At 46.7% G+C, this 19,636-nt stretch overlaps 1 protein-coding gene across 1 annotated transcript in view; it reads right to left on the reverse strand.

Moving 5' to 3' along the window:
- Positions 1-19,636, reverse strand: part of crocc2 (ciliary rootlet coiled-coil, rootletin family member 2) — a 33,700-nt gene that overhangs the window by 944 nt on the left and 13,120 nt on the right. Inside the window, exons 4-33 of the mRNA XM_034531195.1 lie at positions 18,999-19,166; positions 18,810-18,893; positions 17,393-17,496; positions 16,253-16,397; positions 15,684-15,790; positions 14,938-15,144; positions 13,943-14,039; positions 13,681-13,770; positions 13,441-13,575; positions 13,011-13,210; positions 12,525-12,707; positions 11,931-12,075; positions 11,701-11,847; positions 11,410-11,619; positions 9,104-9,297; positions 8,502-8,629; positions 7,992-8,161; positions 7,712-7,891; positions 7,295-7,429; positions 7,072-7,215; positions 4,810-5,048; positions 4,571-4,730; positions 4,289-4,456; positions 2,949-3,333; positions 2,746-2,870; positions 2,489-2,609; positions 2,228-2,391; positions 1,694-2,134; positions 1,021-1,170; positions 739-942 (exon numbers count right to left, since the gene is read on the reverse strand). Of these exons, the coding sequence (XP_034387086.1) occupies positions 739-942; positions 1,021-1,170; positions 1,694-2,134; positions 2,228-2,391; positions 2,489-2,609; positions 2,746-2,870; positions 2,949-3,333; positions 4,289-4,456; positions 4,571-4,730; positions 4,810-5,048; positions 7,072-7,215; positions 7,295-7,429; positions 7,712-7,891; positions 7,992-8,161; positions 8,502-8,629; positions 9,104-9,297; positions 11,410-11,619; positions 11,701-11,847; positions 11,931-12,075; positions 12,525-12,707; positions 13,011-13,210; positions 13,441-13,575; positions 13,681-13,770; positions 13,943-14,039; positions 14,938-15,144; positions 15,684-15,790; positions 16,253-16,397; positions 17,393-17,496; positions 18,810-18,893; positions 18,999-19,166 (5,130 nt within the window). The remainder of the gene's footprint in view (positions 1-738; positions 943-1,020; positions 1,171-1,693; positions 2,135-2,227; positions 2,392-2,488; positions 2,610-2,745; positions 2,871-2,948; positions 3,334-4,288; positions 4,457-4,570; positions 4,731-4,809; positions 5,049-7,071; positions 7,216-7,294; positions 7,430-7,711; positions 7,892-7,991; positions 8,162-8,501; positions 8,630-9,103; positions 9,298-11,409; positions 11,620-11,700; positions 11,848-11,930; positions 12,076-12,524; positions 12,708-13,010; positions 13,211-13,440; positions 13,576-13,680; positions 13,771-13,942; positions 14,040-14,937; positions 15,145-15,683; positions 15,791-16,252; positions 16,398-17,392; positions 17,497-18,809; positions 18,894-18,998; positions 19,167-19,636) is intronic.

Raw genomic sequence — 19,636 nt, forward strand, 5'->3', positions numbered from 1 at the left:
CATAATGCGAACGACTTTACCACGATTGCTCTGCACCCGTGTGCTTTCCCGTAATGCGTGTAGCAGAAGCCGAGCTCGGAGCCTCTTGGTTCTCACAGTCCACCTACAGGTCTCCAGGGCTTCCAGACCACTTTGTGCCGTGTGTGACAAAGGAGATGTGGAAAATGTAACAAACTGCAGCACGAATAAACAGCTAATTATTCAGATGATCTCCTCCTGCACGGGTTAATGTAACTGCCCATTAATGTGCCTTAATGCTTCGGCAACTGCACGTCTTCACTTAATCCAGAATGTGGCAGCGAAGCTTCTGACCAACACTAAACACATATTACTTCAGTCCTGGCTTCTATATGTACATGGGCTTCCAGCAGCTTTAAAATGGACTTCAAGATACTTTTAATTACGTTTTCAAGCTCTTTGTGGTTTGGCTCCCTCATATATTTGAGATCTTTTACCTCATAGTCAGCACCAACATTTTCAGGAAAAAAAGCTGTTCAATGTTCTGGGGTGTATTTATATATATTCCCTAGAAACCACTAAACTAAACCACTGCAGCCTTTCTTTAAATATGTGTGTACTATCATGTATTGTACTAAATAGTAATATGTATTTGTTACTGAGATTTAGACAAATCTAATCCTAAAACTTAGATCAATATGTTGGGACGTGTGCTGGCTGTGTTTCATATATATATTTGCCATGCATTTAAAGTGCAGTGCAGCAGATAGTTCAGCTCACCCTCTCCAGCGTCTTTCTGAGCGCTGACTTGTCTTTCCCGAGGCGCGTCAGCACCCTCTCCATCTCTGCTCTCTCACTCTGGAGCTTTTGCAGAGAGCTCTGCAGATTGGTGACCTTGTCCTGGAGTTCCTCCTTCTCTTGCAGCAGCAGCAGCTGGGAGCTCCCCTGGGCCTGCACGTCAGCATCCTGCACTTGCTTCAGGCTCTGGGACACAGTCAGTCGCCACATCACACATCAACGTGGATCCTCGATCGTTCCGCCTTTATTTGCAGTGAGACTCACCTCCTTCAGTGTCCTGTTGTGCTTCTCCAGCTCAGAGTTTTGAAGCTCCAAGTCCTCTTGGGCTCTCTGGAGGTTCTGTGTCTGCTCTGCTAGTGTGCGGCTCAGCCTCTTTCTGTCTGAGAGGGCATTTCGTGTTTGATCCAGACGTTCCTAAGGACACACAAACGTTGATAGACAAAAGACGATTTTGGCTGACCCTTTATTCCTCCCCTTCCTTTATATTCGGTGTCTTTTTACAGTCCTCGACATGTTGTTGAACGTTGCAGGAAAGTGTTTTGCTCTCGTGTTTTACTGCAATGACCTGACAGCTTTTGAGCAAATCAAGAGATTTATCCTGAGCATGTCATGTTTTTGTTTGCTCAGTGTCTTTAAAGTGCAGTCCCAAACTAAGACCGGAAAGCTCTCCCGAGAAGCTCTTGGAGAATTAATGAGCTTGCCTCAGCATTTTATTGCTCGGCCTTTGAGGTCCTTCAGGAAAACCACAGAGGCAAATGTAAATAAGAAAATGCTCAGTGTGGAGCTGATGAGGTTCCATAGCTATGGAGGCATGGCTATTCATCTTATTTGGAAGTTTCAATCAAACATCTTTGTGTTGAGAGATGGGGGGAGCTTGCAAATACAAACTATGCAGTGAACATGATTTGTTTCATATTTTTTTCTTTAAACTCTGTACCTGCAGCAGCCTTCGGTCCTGCTCGCTGGCAGTCAGAGCCCTCTGCAGCCGTGTGATCTGCTCCTGCAGGGCTCCGCTGCTGGTCCTGTTGTCGCTGAGGGTGTTGGACAATTTGTGGCTCTGTTCTCTCAGCTGGCTCTCATGCTGCTCAGCTCGAGCCAGTGACGCGGCCAACCTCTCCTCGCTGACCCTGAGCGCTGCGCCCCGGTCCTCGCTCTCACTCAGCTTCCTCCTCAGCTCCGTCAGTCTTTCCTGCAAGGCCCCCGCCTCTGCGTCCAGCTCTGCGGCCCTGAGCTGGGCCCTTTGGAGCTCACCTTCGAGGGTGCGCTGGGAGAGCTCCAGACGGCTCACCCTGCTCTCTGCTGCATGTAGGGACTCCTTCAGCTTCTGTTGTTCTACATTTGCCCGTGATTCCAAGCCCTGCAGGAGCTCCAGCTTGTCCTGCGGAGTAATCGGCACGGGACAGTTTATGAGTTGTCTCTGACGATGCTGCACTCGGTTTTGGTAAATATCTATCTCCTTGCCTTGACATACTTGCAGTGCCCTGGTCTCAGCCTCAGCAGCTTGCAGACTGGTTTTGAGCTGAGCTACTTCCTCCTCAAGGCTTCTCTTCTCCCTCTCTGTGCGACGTACTATTTCTTCCTGCAGGGAAAGGGATGTATGCGCCTCGTGCAACCGCTCTGCCATCTCTCTGTTTACTGCAACAATTTGCCGAATTGTTAAAAGGAGCAGTTTGTCTACACAGAATGAATAACTGATATTTACTGTGTTTGTAGGATCTCCTGGTTTTCTCACCCTGCTCTGATTGCTTCAGGGACCTGTGCAGTTGTAGCAGCTGGGTGGCTGATTTATCCTGGCTGCCTTGGAGCTCGATCACCTGCTGACTTAGACCAACTAACTGCTCCTTGGCTTCATCCTGAAGGAATAACACAATTACAACAATTCTGCTGAAATATAAACACAACAAATGTTTTGTTTGTTACTTATTTGTGGAGCAGATCTGGTGTCTGAAGAGCAAGACTGACTTCAGGTATTAGAAAGTTCAACTATACCCTGTTTCTTTGTGTGTCCCTGAGTTCCTGCTGGAATTGCCGCAGGGCTGCGTGCACTGTGTCCACATCCAGCTCTTCATCTTCACCACGAGACAACACAGATCCATCTGTGTCATTGTCTCCCGCTAACCAGAGAACACACCTATTCATGCAAAAATATGCAAACATTTGCATCGTCTTATTATGAAAGTGCATGACCATACCTGTTACTTGCAGGTGGTTCCTCCTGGGGGAGGGAGACTGTTTGTGGGACCCGGGGGTGCCCGAAAGCCTTGCATGGCCGCTGCCGACAGTGCGGCGCAGAGCTGAATACAACCCCGCCAACTTGAGCTCCAGGTCTCTGCGTTTGGCGTCGCCGAGGCTCAGCTGCTCTTCCAGGCCCTGGACTTTGCTTTCAGCAAGGCCGACCTGCAATGAGAGTTGCTTGACCTGGATCCCGCCGTCCTCCAGTGCTTCCTCCAGCTGGACCGTTGTTTCTCTACGCCTCTGCTCACTCTGCTGCTCGTAAGCCTCTCTGTCCTGCAGCAGCTCTCGGTTCTGATGCTCCAATGTCTCCAGCTCCACCACACGGCGCTGCAGACCTGAAACCTAGACGCGCACACACACAGTGTCTCAAGACAAAACCTAATACAATTTGAATACACACTTGTCAACCCACACTTTTAATTGCCGGTAATCTGTGTACGTTTAGATGCTTACTTTGTTTATTTGTACATGTTGAAAAACATAAATACCGGAATATGAAAGCCTATTTAAGTCAAACATCATGCTACTTTACATGATGATCTGCCAATAAAGGGAAACACAAATGAAATGTTAGCAGACATGTGGGCGACGGGCTGAACCTAGTTCTAACTGCAGCAGGGAAAAACAAGGTCCCCATGTAATTCCTGAAGAAACATGCCTCGACCATATTGGGAACATGGTTTCTGTGAAGGGTTAATGTGCTTTGAGCTGACAAGCGAGTGAAGTCCACTGATAGGGGTTTTAAAACGGTATCATGAGAGGTTAGGTGGACAAGAGCCATGACTGAGGCATAAAATTAAACAACGTAATATTTCGTCAGATATTTCAAATACTGACGTTTAGAAATGTTTTTTATTTAGTTTTGAAAAAGGATACATTAAGCAGACTTCATATACATCGGAGTAATGAGTAAACCCTTCAGAGTTGCTTCTCCGCTCTTTGTAACTGACTATCTGCTGCGGTCATGAGAATTTGCCGACCCCAACAATGTGGTTATGGGTCCGAAGAGGTTAACAAAATTAATAAAATAAAGATTAAATAGATTTTTCTGCAACACTGTTAATCAAAACAATTATTTGATTTGTTGAGTTTATTTAATAAAACGCTGTTCAGTGATAATCCTATTTCAAAGTAAAAGCCAATAAACCCATCACCGTTACAGTAGAATATACAGTGTCCTATCGTGCATGTGTTCTGTCTCTGCGCCAGTATGGCAGGTATTCTACAACTATGTATGCAAAGGTGGAATGTTTGCTCTGGCATGTAGTTAACAGATTAATTCCCGGAGGCCTGATACCTCGTTCAGCGCTGCCTCTCTGCCAGCCTCGCACTCCAGCACTCTCTGCTTGAGAGTGAAAGCCTCGCGACGCGCCTCCTCCTCCTTCTGCTCCTCCTGACATACCCGGCCCTGCAGCTCTCGCAGCTCCTGCTTCTGACGGCCGTTCTCGCCCTCAAGGATTTTTACCTGCTCACGTTAACACAGAGCGCACACACACACACACACACACACACTACGTGGAGGCAGTCCTTTATTTGAAATAAATCAGATGGAAAGCGGTTAGGCTCAATAATCTTTCACCTGTCTGCGCAGATCCTGCACATCTCTGCGTGCCTGCAGGCAAGACTTCTCCAGCTCTCTCATACTACTCCGTCGGGCGGTTGCCTCTTGGAGCATCGAGCGCTTACATTCCTCTGAGACAGCAACTTTCTGCTCCCTCTCCTCCACGGCTCGTCTCAAGCTAGTCAAGATATGTTTAAAGTGAACAAGACAGGCCGCTGACATTACAAGAAATCTGCGGTTGCATGCGACAGCCATACCTGCTGTTGTCACTCTCTGCTCTCTTGATGAAAGCTCTGAGCTCCTGGTTGGAGGCTTGGATAGCCTCTTTCTCCCGGGTCTCGTCACCCAGGAGCCTTCTCAGGTCCAGGGCGTCTTTCCGTTGCCTGTCCCGCTCCTGTGCACACTCCTGGAGCTCTCTGTGAGCCTCAATCGACTCCCTTCGCCCTTTAATAAGTCCATCCTCTGTCTCCTGCAGCTGCCGACGAAGGCCCTCTAACTTCATGTCCAGATTATGGAGAATAAAAGTCAACAAGGATAAAAAAGGAGGTTTGTATACAGTAAATATCCCATGCATGCAGTTAATAGATGAACTCCCATATAGAAATACTAAGCTTTTTTTTGTTTTGATCCTGGTGTCTTGATTGGTGTTAATCAATTTGTGTTATAAATTTAAATGTGTATCAAAATCTTATTATGAATTTCGGACCAAAAAAAGGGAAGAAATAAGCCTTCAAATGCCTTTAAAACTTCTGTCTGTTTTCAATATAAATGTATATCCTCAAAATTCATCAAAACCTTCTATTAGGCTGTTATCTACAGTACATCAAAAGCTCAAACACATGTATGTAATCACCAAAATCAAAAGGGAACAATCCATCAGCATGCTGCAAGGCTGATTTTGGATCAGATAACGCATTTGAGCTTCTTTGTTTGAAAGCTAAACCTCAACATCTACTACTTTAAGTGCTATGCACACAATCTCAAGACTCTGCGCAACCTATATTCTGTTTTATTGCAATATGTTGTGTGTAGCGAGAAAAGCAGGGAGGACAGAGCTTATCTGGGCATGGATAAGAGCCAGAAGGGCCTGTAGCCAGGTGCTGTCTCTCCCCGTCTCCTTACTGCGTAGTGTTAAGAATCCACGGAGAGCAACATGATAAACAGCAACTCCACCGGAGGTGGTGGAGGGGGAGGGAGGGGGAGGGGCAGTATGAGGACGAGTGTTATGTTCAGAGGCCACACAAGATGGTTCTTACTCATAAACTCTAATGTGAGAAAAAACAAGCCAGTGCTGATCTTGCCAATTATACTTTATTTTATCAGATATTCTTTTGGGGGGAGGAGGGGGGATAGCGGAGATGGGCAGGGAATATGAGGGCAGCAGTGTTGTGTTATGGGGATGGGAGTGGGGGGACCTCGAGTCCCAGTGGAGCCAGCTTTTCGCTGCTGCAAGGGAGAAAATAAACACTCCCCCACTGGCTTATTTACACAAGGGGTTAACTCAAACTTTGATTTCATATTATGGTACCAGGGACCGTATCCCCCCCCCCCGCTCGCTCTCCCTCTCTCCCCTCGCTCTCTTGCTCTTTCATGCTCACTAGCTCTCTGTCACACACCCTCACTCCTGCTTTGTCACAGTCTGACATGAGAATCCTGCGATGGGATTAGAAAAAATAATCAAACAAGGAAACGGGCAGGAGTGGCGGCCAAATACGACGGTGTCGCCGAAGCTTGACTTAATAAATGGTGGGGAGGGCTGTCCAAACCTCAAAACTCTTCTGCTCTGGCTCCACACAACCTCATTCACTATGCTCTGACAAGGCTAAGGAGACACAGCAAAAACAGGATGAGCCTCGTTTTTGCTTTTTCGTCAAAACCACAAAGTCCAACACAGATAAACAATTCCCTTTTCCAGGGAAACCAGACTTTTAAATCAAGACGTGGTGAAGCCCTTACAACTCTGCAGTTACATCTTAATGAGGTGACTGTGAGCTTGTTATTTCACGAAAAACGCCCAGCGACCCTGTGGCTGAGATTCTGACCTCAAGCAACCCCAAGAGATGAGATTTACGGCTCTCATTTGGCTCAGGGAGGTATGTCACTGGGCCAAAATTATGGTCCCTAATTGCGCTTTTATGTTTGTATTAAGGTCAACGGAACTCAATTTTCCTCCAGGAAAAAGACACAGAGAGCGAGTACTGAAAGGGAGTATTAAGATTGGACACCACCTCTCCTTGTAGGATTTGGCCGTGTGCGCTCTCACCTGATGGCACCCTGATGCTACTAAAGCTCTGCAGCATTGGCCAATAACAACAGCGGCCTATGGTAAATGGCTCTCCCTCTCATTGGTACTAATTGGTGCAAACTCCCCCACAAGCGAGGAGCAGATCCATGGTCTCCTATCCTATGCCAAGCCAAGCAAGCCTGTATTTCCTATCCATTTCTGTGATCCTACTTTTTGTTCCCTGTCCATATCAACATCCATTTCTGTAAAAGCCAGAAAAAAAAAGGGTTCTCACCTCCTGTTGTGTATGTTCTCTATGCTGGTTCAACTCTCGGACCTGCTCAATCAGACTCTTCTTGGCATTCTCATGGGAGTTCAAAGACTCCTCAAATTGAGTTTGCAAGTCTTGCAGCTCAGACTGGAGGACGGCCGCTACGTTCTGGGACACACGGGCACACAAAACGTCTGGCTGAGTGATATGTACAGAATGACAATGAGTGACGCTGCCTTATCTTTACCTTTTCCTGCTCCTGTTTGCTAAGTGCCTCCCTCTGCATGCACTCAAGCTCCATGCCTGCTGTGGCCAGGTCCTGCTGCAGGGCGGCGAGCTTCTCCGTGATGGCAGCCTTCTCTGCCTCCTTCTGGGACAACGCCTGGTCACAACAGACTGTGAGGTCAGGGTCATTTATACTAGAGCTCACAAGAAAGTGTGGCCACGGGGTCGTGAACATACAGAAGCTATTGTGCTTAGATAAACGTCCACTGGAGGACACGGAATGAACCTAGCATCTTGCACGAGGACAAAACCTGGGATGTTGTGGTAATGAGACAATTCTCTCACCCTTGGCCTATCCTAAAATACTTCACTCCACATTTGAAGGTTCATAAACAATCATAACAAACCTATAAAGACCACCTCACACTCACACACACACCTGCTGCTTTTCACTCTCAGCCTGCAGGAGGCTTTGGTTGAAGTCCTGCTGCTGCCTGGCCAGCTCCTCTTGCACCTGCTGCAGCTCCTTCTGGCGGTGCACACGCCATTCCTCACACTGTCTACGCAGCTGCTCCTCAGCCTGCTCCTGCTGAACTGTCAGCTCCGCGCACTGTTGTTCCTGTCAAACATGCACACCACCCACTCCTGATTAGTTAATAGATATGCAAAGCATCGGATTTATTGTTCAGCCCAACATAACTACTCAAGTCTATTTTAACCTTTTGCCGGCGTTCAGCTTCAAGCTGCTCTCTGTGAATTTGCTCTTTGCAGTTCAGTGTCAGCAGGGCATTCCTCTCCACCTGTGCCAGCTTCTCCTCCAGCTTGCTCCGCTCCTGTGCCGCTTGCGCCAACTGGAGTTCAGCGTCCACGCGCATCCGAGCGGCATCACCTGGACAGATGAATCCAATCTCTGTCAAAATCCCACTCAATTGGTAAGACGGGGGCGCCCAGGATCAGCAAGATTGTGATTCAGTTTTATTTATAGTGGACACTCATCCGTGTCTTTATGTGGAACATGCTAGCTTAACACGACTTATCCGATCCATGTGTGTTTGTGCGGGGTGGTGGGACCCTGGTCAGCCGAGAAAGCAGCCCCAGTGATCCTGCAGCACAGCTGTTGCAGAGCTCAGAGCTGAAATATGGATCTCTAGTGGGCTGTTGGAAAGGCTTCATGGCCAGGGGGCTTGGCACGGAGGACAGCGGGATCTCTGAGGGAGGGGGCTACTCACGCGTCAAGGCCTCGTTAGCCAGGAGCAAGCTGCGCCTCTCCCCCTCCATCCTGGTGCACTCGGCCTCAAGGGACGAGGCAAGCTCCTGGGTCTCATACAGAGCCGTCTCCAGGGACTCCTTCTCCGCTCTGGAACACAGTGGTGAAGTGGTTTGAGCTCTAAAAAAAACACCTTTGAACCAGTAGGTGTAGGTCCTAAATTCAATGATCCATCATCAAAGTTTCCTAATATAACGGTGTTACTTAAAGACTCCTGTTACATGTGACTTGCCGTGCTTGAGAAAGTCAAATTTGCTTAAAAAGTTTTAAAAAATTACTTTAAATACACATTGGCAGGCGGTCAGAGTTAAACAAACACACACACTGGGTTGTTTCTGATGCTTCTGGGAGATTTTCTGACTTACATTGGTTCCTTACACTCGTCACCATTCGTGCCTAACCCCAACCCTGACCCTAACCAGGAAAGACAGAGACTTGTTTACCGGAGCTTGCGCTGGATGCAACTGCATAAAACAAACTGGGAAAACTGGTTTTGAAAATGAAATTGGTCCTGAACATTTTAGAGGTCAGGCCACACAAATGAACACACACGCACACACAAACCTAAGTGCAACCAGCTCCTGCGTGAGACCACAGGCCTTTCGGTCAGCGGAGCTTAGCTTGACATCCAGAGCAGCCCTGGCCTTGGCCAGCTCCTCCCTGTCATGGGTAGCTCTCTGTAGGGCTGTGGTCTGTGTCTCAAGCTCCTTCCTGCACGCACACAGCTCCTCTGACACAGTCTGCATCTGCCTGTTGACCTGGACGCCGACAAACACAGATTAAAAAAAAAAATGCCGCCAAGTAATTCATTTATAATTTCTTGCTTCATGAATGCACAGTAAATTATGATTTTTGTTCCACTAGTATGAGTATGAGCAGCAATTGGTATTGTGCATCTGTTGCACCACCCAACCTCTACATGTTTCATTTGCTGTGCTAACACTGAACTCTACATACCCCTCTTCATGCTGTTATGAAGCATAAATTAAACAAACTTCAACCGTTTCATGACAGTGTATAGGAACCGCTGGGCCATAACAAATGCGCCGCCTGAAGCAAAACAAAAAATGATTAGTGGGGTTACGATGTTTTCCCAGTTACCACTTAAATCACTGTGACACACCACAGGACCTATATCTAGCAAGAAAAGTCATGAACTGGGAACATGTGCAGTTGATGCGGAACCGCCTGAATCCTATTCAGCATTTAAACAACTCCAGGAACCGATTACTGTATGCAGGTAGTGAGGAGAGGAGTTACCTGGGATCATTCAACCTTTGGCTTAAAAGGTCGGAGTAAAACAATAATTGAGGCCTCTGTGTTCAACAGGTTCCAGTGTCATTTAAAAGAATATTTCAACACTTATTTTCTTTTCTTGCTGAGAGTAAGATGAGAAGATTGATAGCTTTCTAATGTGTGCATGTTACACATAAAGCTGGAGTCAGCAGGCAATTAGCTTAGCTTAGCATGAGGACTGGAAGCAAAGGGGAAACTGCTAGGCTCTGTCCAAAAGCAAATCAGCCTTCAGGCATCTCTAAAGCTAGAACATTTTATATCTTTGTTTACTTTACTCAGTACAAAAAATGAAGTGTAAAAACAACACGTGGTGATTTTACAAGGGGTTATGTGCGGAACTATTTTTTGGCCTGGCCAGTGACTTCCTGACGTCTCTGCCGCTCGCCTGGCAACCTCCCTGTGACAACAAGACTGCACTGGCCGAGCCAAGAAACAGTTCCAGCGCGTAACTCCTCGTAAAACCACAACCTGTCATCTTTACGTTACTGTTTGTGTACAGCTTAAACAAACAGGGTATGAAGTATGAATTTGTGAGTTTTAGAGCTGCCGTCAAGCATTTTATGCTAAGCTAAACTGACCAGCTAGAGAGTGGCATCAATCTTCTCATCTAACTCTCAGCAAGAAAGCAATTTCACACATTTCCCAAAATGTCGAACTGGGGTTATTCTCCTGGTTTGAATCAAACAATAATAAAGCCCCATTCTGACATTTTTTTTATTGTTAACCGTAAAATCTCAAAATTGTATTTCCCTGGCCAGTTACTAACACACCATCACACAATGGTTAATACTATAATAGCCCCTGCAACTTCTAATATTTCACTGCAACGAATTGTTTCAAAAGCAACAATCGCTGCAAGTTAATTTCAAATCGAACTAAAATGAACCCGCACTAACTAAATATTAGCACATGATGTCTTTCAGCCTCTCCTTGAGTAAATATGAAAGTGGATGAAGTGCACTAATGTTATGGATGTGAGTGGCGCCCAATAAGGGGATGAAACATGATCTTAGTGCAATGGGGGCCACTCCAGGGTTAGTTTTATACACAGATGATTTATTTTTAGAGAAGCTGTCTCAAAATGTTTGAATGGAATTTGTCAAATTGTTTAGGTTTGTTATATTCTAGTCGAGATCAACGCGGATTCAGAACAGATAACAAAACAGGAGAGGATTCTTCTCATTCTTTAGAGGATCTGGATTATGCAGAGAGAAGAATGGGAATACTTTAGGTGTAAATGTATTGGGTCGTTCACTCACCCCCACCGGATATATTATTATACGTCTATCTGTTTATCTTTTACGGTTCACATTTGTTCATGAAGATCCCTTGCTTGTCATGTCCCAAGTTGCTCGTAAAACACGAAGCGGGTCTCAAACTGCTCTCCATATCCCATTTGGAAAAAAAGGGAAAAAAGCATAGCAGATGTGTCCGGTACCTCCAATACATTTAATGTGACAACAAGCTCCGTGAACCTGCTGAAAGCTATAAATAACATCAACATAGTTCTCCCAGGTGGTGGGAGTTGAGGGGATGGAGGCTGAATGGTGTGTGACTGGCCGGGGGTCTCTGACCTGGGAGTGCTCCTCGTGCAGCAGGCTCAGCTCTGCTTCGAGCCGCTGGCAGAGGTCCTGCGAGTGGCCGTAGGAGCTCTCCAGGGCTTGTTTCTCAGCGAGCAGATTCATCATCTCTTGTTGCCCCCGCGCTGTCTCCACCCGGGCCGCTGCCCGCTCCATTTCAGCTTCCCTTCTACGTCCACCGAGCTCTGTCTTCTCACCTTCGGTCTGGAAGGGAAACCAAAATATTTCACTCTGTTACACTGTTGCTTTCTATCAACGCAGCAACGCAACTGCACGGCGACTGACCTGCAGCAGAATGCGATTGAGCTCCACCTTGTCTTTGGCCAAGCCTTCGCTCAGGGCAGCCATTTTAGCCAGAGAATCCTTCAGGGCAGCCTCCTGATGCTGCAGTCTGGTGAGGGCTAACTCGTGTGCAGCACTCTGGGCCTCCATCTGTGGAGTATATCGTAAATATATGAAGTATTTATATTTTCAGGGAGAATCTAGTAGTACAGATCCGGCTACCTGGTCTATACCTTGCTGAGAGCCAGAGTGAGGCTGGCCTTATCATCTTCCAACACCTCTTTCTGCAGGGTGATTTGACTCAGAGCCTCCTTCACTGTCACAAGCTCCCGGTGCAAAATGGAGTGCTTCCCTTCAAGCTCCTCCAGACTCCTCTCGCTGAAATACACATTGCAGCACATACATGCCTCTCTCTCTCACGTTGTTTCTTTGTCACACACACACATCAATTATTTATATAAACGAAATCCCATAACAGCAATCTATCTCCACTGTGAAAGATGGGGAAATGTTGGTGCCAAAGGCCGGAACACAGAGGGAGTTCCTTTTTTGCTGTATCGCATGTCCTGCTCCAATTCTCAGCTAATCAAATTTTTTTTAAGCAAAAGAAACCCTCAGAAAGAGGAACACAAAGTTTCCTTCTTGCATGAGTGCAGTAATGCAATGTAAATCATTTATATTTTCATCCAAATGTCATCTGGGTGTATTGCCGGCCGGAGAATGACATGTGTTACTGATCTGAACTGTAAACAAACGGTGCTTGAAAACAATCACGGGTGACGGGATGTGTGTTGTGTAACGGTCATTCTCTCTCGCTGGGGCGGTACCCTCTCTGGGCCTCCGTGCGCTGGCGTGCCAGCTGCATCTCCAGATCCTCCCTCTGCTGCCTCAGGAGGTCCCGCTGTCTTTGGAGCTCCAGCGATGAACTGCGCAGTGCCTCCAGCTCGGCACGCCGGGAGTCCGCCTCCTGCCGCAGCCCTGACAGCCGCTTCTCCATGCTGGCCTTCTCACTGTGACACACGAAGGCAGAAAGAAGCAGAGAGTGTGTGGATGTCAGTTGTTACACAATGACCGTCATCATTATTATGGTACTTAATTAACAAAACTATCAACAACACACTGTTTTTTTTTCTGTTGGGGTTTCAATACATTTACATATGTTCTGATAATGACGGCGAGTGTTTTTTCTACTTCAAAAAACATGAAACCAACCTATAAAGAGTGGCAAAAACCGAGAGCACATGACACAGCTAAGCAACTACCTTTTATCTGCAGTCTTGAAAAAGTACAATAGCTGGAGTTTCAGGGTTTACCTGGACATGAGCTCCAGTGAGCAGCGATATCTGTGGCCCTCTCTGAGGTTTTCCTCCAGAGCTGTTTTAGCCTCCTGACTTTCCCTCCTTACTTCCTGGATCCTCTGCTCCAGCTCTCTTCTCTCAGTGTCCCTCTCCTGCAGGTGATCCCGCAGGGTTTCCACTTGCTCTAGGGCAGCATCCAGACGGCCACGCAGGTCCTGGGGTTGGTTTGTGGTGCAGGTAAAGAAGCAACATGTTAAACGCATTATCTCTGGTCTCTTAAAACAATGCTAAATATACTCGTTAGCAGCTAAATCTCTTTTTTGAATTCCCCTTATTTTACCAGAAAAATGCAAACAGAGACTTATTTTGAGTTCCTATACCCTGAGGCTGGGAGCCACTGTTCTAAAACATAGATCTGAGCAAAGAGATGCCACTTTTGGTAGACCTGTGTTTGTTTCTGGTGCTTGGACAGAGCGCTGTGCACAGCCATCAGGGTGGTGTTCCTCAGAGGAGACCGGCAATGAAGAGGTGAGGAGGACGCGCTTTCAGAGCCGCTGCCATCACCCTCTCCGCCAACCAACTGGATACGGATATAATGAAGGAGAACGGGAAAAACAAACAGACATTTTCTTCTGTGCTAACCCTAATGTGTGATCAAGCTCAGTGTGTTGTTTTTGTTGCTGACCTGGTGAACATGACATAGAATATTTTGGAGGGCTTGGATCTCCGTGTGGAGGACCTCCATCTCGGCTTTTTCCTCTGTTCTCCTCGTCTCCTGAGCAGGAAACCATTAAGGTCAGATAAGCAGCGCACACAGAGCACGCCTGACATTCCCCAGACTGCAGGCCTCTAGACAAGGAAGTTGTGGAGTTTATCAAGCCTAGGGTCCAGACCCCTTAACCACCCGTCTATCTACCACCTCCCAGTCGTGATTCCCAAGGTCCCACCATCCTGTCCAGACTGATCTGCATGGTGTTGAGGCTGGAATCCTTCTCCCCGCTCTGGCCACGGAGGTGCTTCACCGCGTCAGTCAGCTCCAGGACTCTACATGCATGGGAATGGAAAAAGAGAGCGGAACACAAACACACACGGGGTTACCTGAGACACTGAAGGTGCAAGACTGGCATGTGCTCCTCCTCCACTAGACCATCAACACTATCGTCTTCGCTGCATAGAATTGTGGGGGTGACAATGACTTCCGAAAGGACAAAAGCAAGCTAAGATTCTGAATACAAAGGCACTGACATTCCTGTAGTCCTCTGACTGAAGTGCAAAAGACACCAAAAAAGCTTGAAGTGGAGGATTGTGATGATCAAAGCCTGTGTAAAGTTCTGGGGTTCCACATGAGGGAATTCAGTTTGGCTTTCCTTTCAATCATGGGAAGAATGCACTATAGATGACCTCACACCCAGAATTTCTACTTCTCCTGGTCGAACAATGCACAGACTGACTTAAGACGCAGACTTAAAATGTTCTTCATTGAACAATTACTTTCATGAGAGGTCCTTCATGGCGAAGACTACATTGACTTTTAAAAGGAGTTGAAGGATGAGTTGCCTCAATGTGGTTTTCATAGAAACCAGGGGACCTAAAAACAGAATGCAGCTTTATCTTATGGCATTTTTCAGGCTGCACCTTCGTTGCGAATTAGTCGACCGATCTGTCATTTCGGTCGCAGTCGGCTGACATTTCATTAGTCGATAGGTTGTTTTTTATGCTGTTTTCATGCCCAATGACTTATTGCCAAGAAACCTATGAACACATCTCTGGTAAACACAAGAGTTAAAGTGGTGCTTTTGTGTGATTCTTTGTGGAGGAGCTCAGTTTTAAAGATCTGACAATTGAAGTAAACTACTTGTTGTCAAAATAGTGTCAGTAGATGGACATCGCTCGCCATTTTGATTTTGACTTCACTCTTTACGATAGACCACATAGACTTTACCTGGAGTTCAGTTCGACTTTCTCTGCATCCCAGCGACCCTGAAGCTGCATGGCCTCTTTCAGCTTGTCCTTCAGCTGCCTGTCCAGTGTTGACATCTCCACACCACTAGAGGTGCTCTCCTGTGTTACTTTGGCCTCTGTGGTCATGCAGGCGACGTGCAGCTGCCTGCCGGTGGCGACACACTCCCCCCGTATATCAGACAGAGTCCTGTCCAACAGAGTAATATCCATCACGATTTGCAGAATGTATCAGAACCTATGCAAGATTCAAAAGGGAAAGGGACCATGACGTGCTGTTTTCGTTCATACCGTGGTGAGCCATTAGCTTAACGGAAAAGAAGTGTCTGTTTGTGTTTGAAAAGGATGGATGTCTTTAGCGGTTAAGCTATGGGATCAGGTCTCACTTTGAAGTGTCTTCAGTTTAAGTTACAGGACTGTACAGCTGCCTATGAGCTGAGCAATCATTATTAAAGCAAATTACTCTTCAGTAGTGCTCACAGTGGCTCAACCTTATAGAAGCCACGTATGAGGCTCAAGCTTTGTCCTGATGGATGATTTCAACAGTGAGGCTGGACACCTTAAGCCATCCGCCGTTCCCCCCAGTAAGGAAACAATGAGCAGGGGGACTGGCGACCCTGTTGACCTGCTCCACTTTCATCCACGGCTGAGGGGGAGACGCAAGAGGAGGTGGGGGTTCCTGTGGAATCCTGAGTTGCTGGAGGGGTTCTGGCAGTGTGCCACACTCACCTGTCAGTGAAAGTCCTCAGCTGGGTGAAAGTGGTCCGCAGGGAAGCAGCCTGGCGCCACAGTGCTCTGACACGGGCCTGTTCACGACTCAGCCGGGAGGCGCACGTCTGCAGGGAGAGGCAGACAACAGGGGGACTGGAGACTGGAGGATGGGTGGCAAGGGTCGCCCCACAGCAAATGATGGCACCCATCATTTTATTGTAATCCCAAACAACATGCAACACTGGAACTCCCGGACTCACACTGGCACACATACAAATAATTGGATTTTCCTGAATCAACAGATGTAGCCCATTTACAGCACGAACTCCAGATTGTTTGCACAAAACTTTCCTCCCCCTCAGCAGTTGGAATGTTTTCACAGGAAACAACAACTCAAAAATCATAGCAATGAAACAAACAGGGAATGAGAATGAACTGGCAGAACTAGCTATGAATAGAATTCCTACCCCATGTGAACTGAACGGGACATTAATTGCACAATCTGTGCAGAAAGGGATAAACTTGAGCTTTCCCTGTTGCTTTTTTTCACTAAAGCGCTTCATTTTTGTGGGTTATTTCCCCCTCACCTCTTGCTCTCTGCGCAGACGGGAATCACACAAGTCAGTGTCTTCGCGGGCCTTCCACAGGCTCTCCGTTAGCCCCTGGTTGACAGTGCCCGCCTCCTCCAGCTGTTCCCGCAGCATAGAGTTGACTTGGCTGAGGCTGGCACACCTGGAAACAACAAGCGTTATCACCATTTGGCATTTCTGTCATGACACTTTCTATGACCCTTCCACAACACCCAAACTCATATAGCCATACATTCATATGACATCTGTGGATCCTTCAGATCCACCCTTGCCAACCAAACTTACGGGGTGAAAATGTGAGGCAGTTTTATAGCGTCTGTGTCAACTTAGATTTAATATCAACCAGATCTGCTTGTAGAGTCATTGACCAAAATGTTTACATCATTCTCACACTAAACACGCACCCAGTTACAGTAATGCTCGCCACATTGCTATGTTTGGTTATCTGTCTGAAAGGAAGCCAAACCTGTGTTTGCATGTATGGGATGATAACTGCAGCTAAACCCAGTAAGAAGCAAACACATAGTGCTGGTTGTAGTAGACCTAATCTCTCCATTAAGCAGATAGATCTTGGTAACGCTGCAGTGAGTGATATTTCAGGCAGTAAAAATGATCAGGTCTCTGCCATGGACATTTCAAATAAAGTTCCATAACTGTATAAATCATAGGGCATTAAAACCTGGCCTCAGCTGGAGAGGTTGGCCCACACTGAATGTGAAGCATCATTAAAATGCTTTGGAGGAGCGAGCCAACATAGCCCCACTAATTTTCTTTGACAAATTGGATACTGAGATTATCTGCCAAGGGCAGGTCCGGCCCTCGCCCTGCAGCAGGAGCAGAGGGGAAACAGCGGGAGGGCCAAAGGAACTGCTGGGAACATCTCTGGTCCACACATTTCTCAGAAATATTGCGGCGTAATTTCTGCTCCCCAGCAAGAGGAATAAAAGGCGGAATTCTAACGGTTTGGTCCATGAATTTACTGCTCAGGCTGCATCCAACTAGCTACTCCCTGCTGCTGTGGAGGATTCCTGGATTCCAAACTTTGTGCACTTTTTCCAAAACGCCCCCAAAAAATATTATGCGAATACAGAAGCTGTGCGAGGTTTTTCTATTGGCTGCATGGCGCCCATCACTCACCTCTTTTGCTCCTCCTCCAGCTGAGCAGACTTATTCTGGATAGCCACGTTGAGATCCTGCTCTGTCCGCTGCTGACGCTGGGCCGAGTCCAGGTGGGCCTGGAGCTGAACACACACGGTACATTAGCAGTTGACTAATATTTGTAAAGCAGCATAATTACAGTGGAAATCCCATTGGAGGCCACTCAGCCAAGAATAATATAACTTTTAAATAAAAGTACAAATCCATGTTTTGCTTTGAGTTATGCATGTTACATGATTTTTATTGCATGCATAAACAATTAGATTCACACAAATGAGCATAACATACTTTCTGCGCGCTTTTTCTGTTTTCTGTGTCTTATGAATATGTTGAACATTAATTTTGTATCAATATATCCGTCAGTCCTGGAGGCAGACACAGTCACCTCATTCAAGAATAGACTTAAGACTTTCCTCTTTAATAGTGCTTATAGTTAGGGCTGAATCAGGTTTGCCCTGGTCCAGCCCCTTGATATGCTGCTATAGGCTTATAGGCTGCTGGGGGATGTTTTAGGATACACTGAGCACCTATCTCCTCTTCTCTCTCTCCTTATGGATGAATTTACATCTCTCCATTGCACCTTATTAACTCTGCTTCCTCCCCGGAGTCGTTGTGACTTCACATCTCAAAGGGTCCATTGGACCTGGCTGTGTCTGAAGCTGGTCCTGGGTCCTGCCTCCTTGCCCCTGCTTCCTGCATCCAGCCTCTGGCCTAGACCTGGTCTCCTTCACAATGGCCCTGCCTCCTTCTCTGTGCCTCCTGCCTCAAAGGTCGACCTCATTGGTCTGGCCTCTTTCCCAATGCCTCCTGCCTGGTGGGCCGGCCTCCTGCCAACACCCTGCTGATGCCCCCCCTCCTCTCTACCTCCTTCTGTTTCATGGAGGTCTGGATCGTCGTCCATGCCTACTACTCATTATTCATACATTCTATCATATTCATGTAATGTGTTTATGTAACTCTGTAACTCTGTTCATCTGGTCACATGACATCTATTCATCTGTCCATCTGGGGAGAGGGATCCTCCTCTGTTGCTCTCCTGAAGGTTTCTTCCCTTTTTTTCCCTGTCAAAGGTTATTTTTGGGGAGTTTTTCCTGATCCGATGTGAGGTCAAAGGTCAGGGATGTCGTATGTGTACAGATTTTAAAGCCCTCTGAGGGGAGTTTGTAATTTGTGATTTTGGGCTGTACAAAATAAACAGAATTTAATTGAATTGAATATATATACTTTTCTGGAGATAAAATCCTTTTGAAGGTGTTGTAAATATTGTAACATATTGACATTGTGATAATGCTGACTGGCCTCTAGAGGACCCTAGCAGGCCCTTTAGACCTTGGATTGGAATATTAACGTCTAACCAATCCTGATCCTTGAAGGTGACGCAGAAGTCTTAACATACCAACAACCTCATCTTCTCAGACTCTGAGGTCTTCTCCAGCACCTGCTCTTCTAGCTCTCCACACCTCGTCTTGTACTGAAGAACCTTGTATAAAACAAATTATATTTAATGCAAAGTTGAGCCAAAGGAGCAATCTTTTTTTTCACTTGACAATTTCTAAATCTCGAGTCCATTAGTGTGCGTGCTCACCTTGGTCTGGAGCTTCTGGACGAGCTGGGCCTGTCTCTGCTGGGCCTCCTGGTATGCCTGCAGTTTCTGCCTGTAAGCTCTCTCCTTGTTCTGCAGTTGCAGAGACCCTGTTGACTCACTGTCCTGGTCTGAGTCCACTGCTGACTGCAGCATCAGCATCTGATCCAGCTGGATGGAGTGACAGGTTGTTGCCCTTTACCATACATTGTTTACACGCACTGCACCGATTCTGTTTTACTGACCGCGTGCCAAGAAGGTGCGCTACGGTCACTTTTGCGGCCGTTGTGGGATTGACTGCATTGTACTGAAATCTATGTCCAAGGATTTAGTGCACACCAAACGCAGCGGGATGCATGAGATTATGTGGGTGCCTTAAAAGCGGTAGCTCAGTCCATGTCATCCGACTGTAATTATCTGGATATACCAATGATTAATGGTTGAGCTTAAGTGTACGTTTGCATTCAGACAAGTCATTTAGCAGCTTTCAACAGTTCACTGTTGGTTGTGTTGGTCAGGTCAGTTCATGGAAAGAAAATATCTTACAATACAGCACTCTTGATTGGTTCTTGCTAAAATCCCATGGTATTAATTCAGTGTGAGGATTGAACAGCAGCTAGGTTTTAAATATATATATGTCA

The sequence above is a fragment of the Cyclopterus lumpus genome, chromosome 4, assembly GCF_009769545.1.
Source record: "Cyclopterus lumpus isolate fCycLum1 chromosome 4, fCycLum1.pri, whole genome shotgun sequence".
NCBI lineage: Eukaryota > Metazoa > Chordata > Actinopteri > Perciformes > Cyclopteridae > Cyclopterus > Cyclopterus lumpus.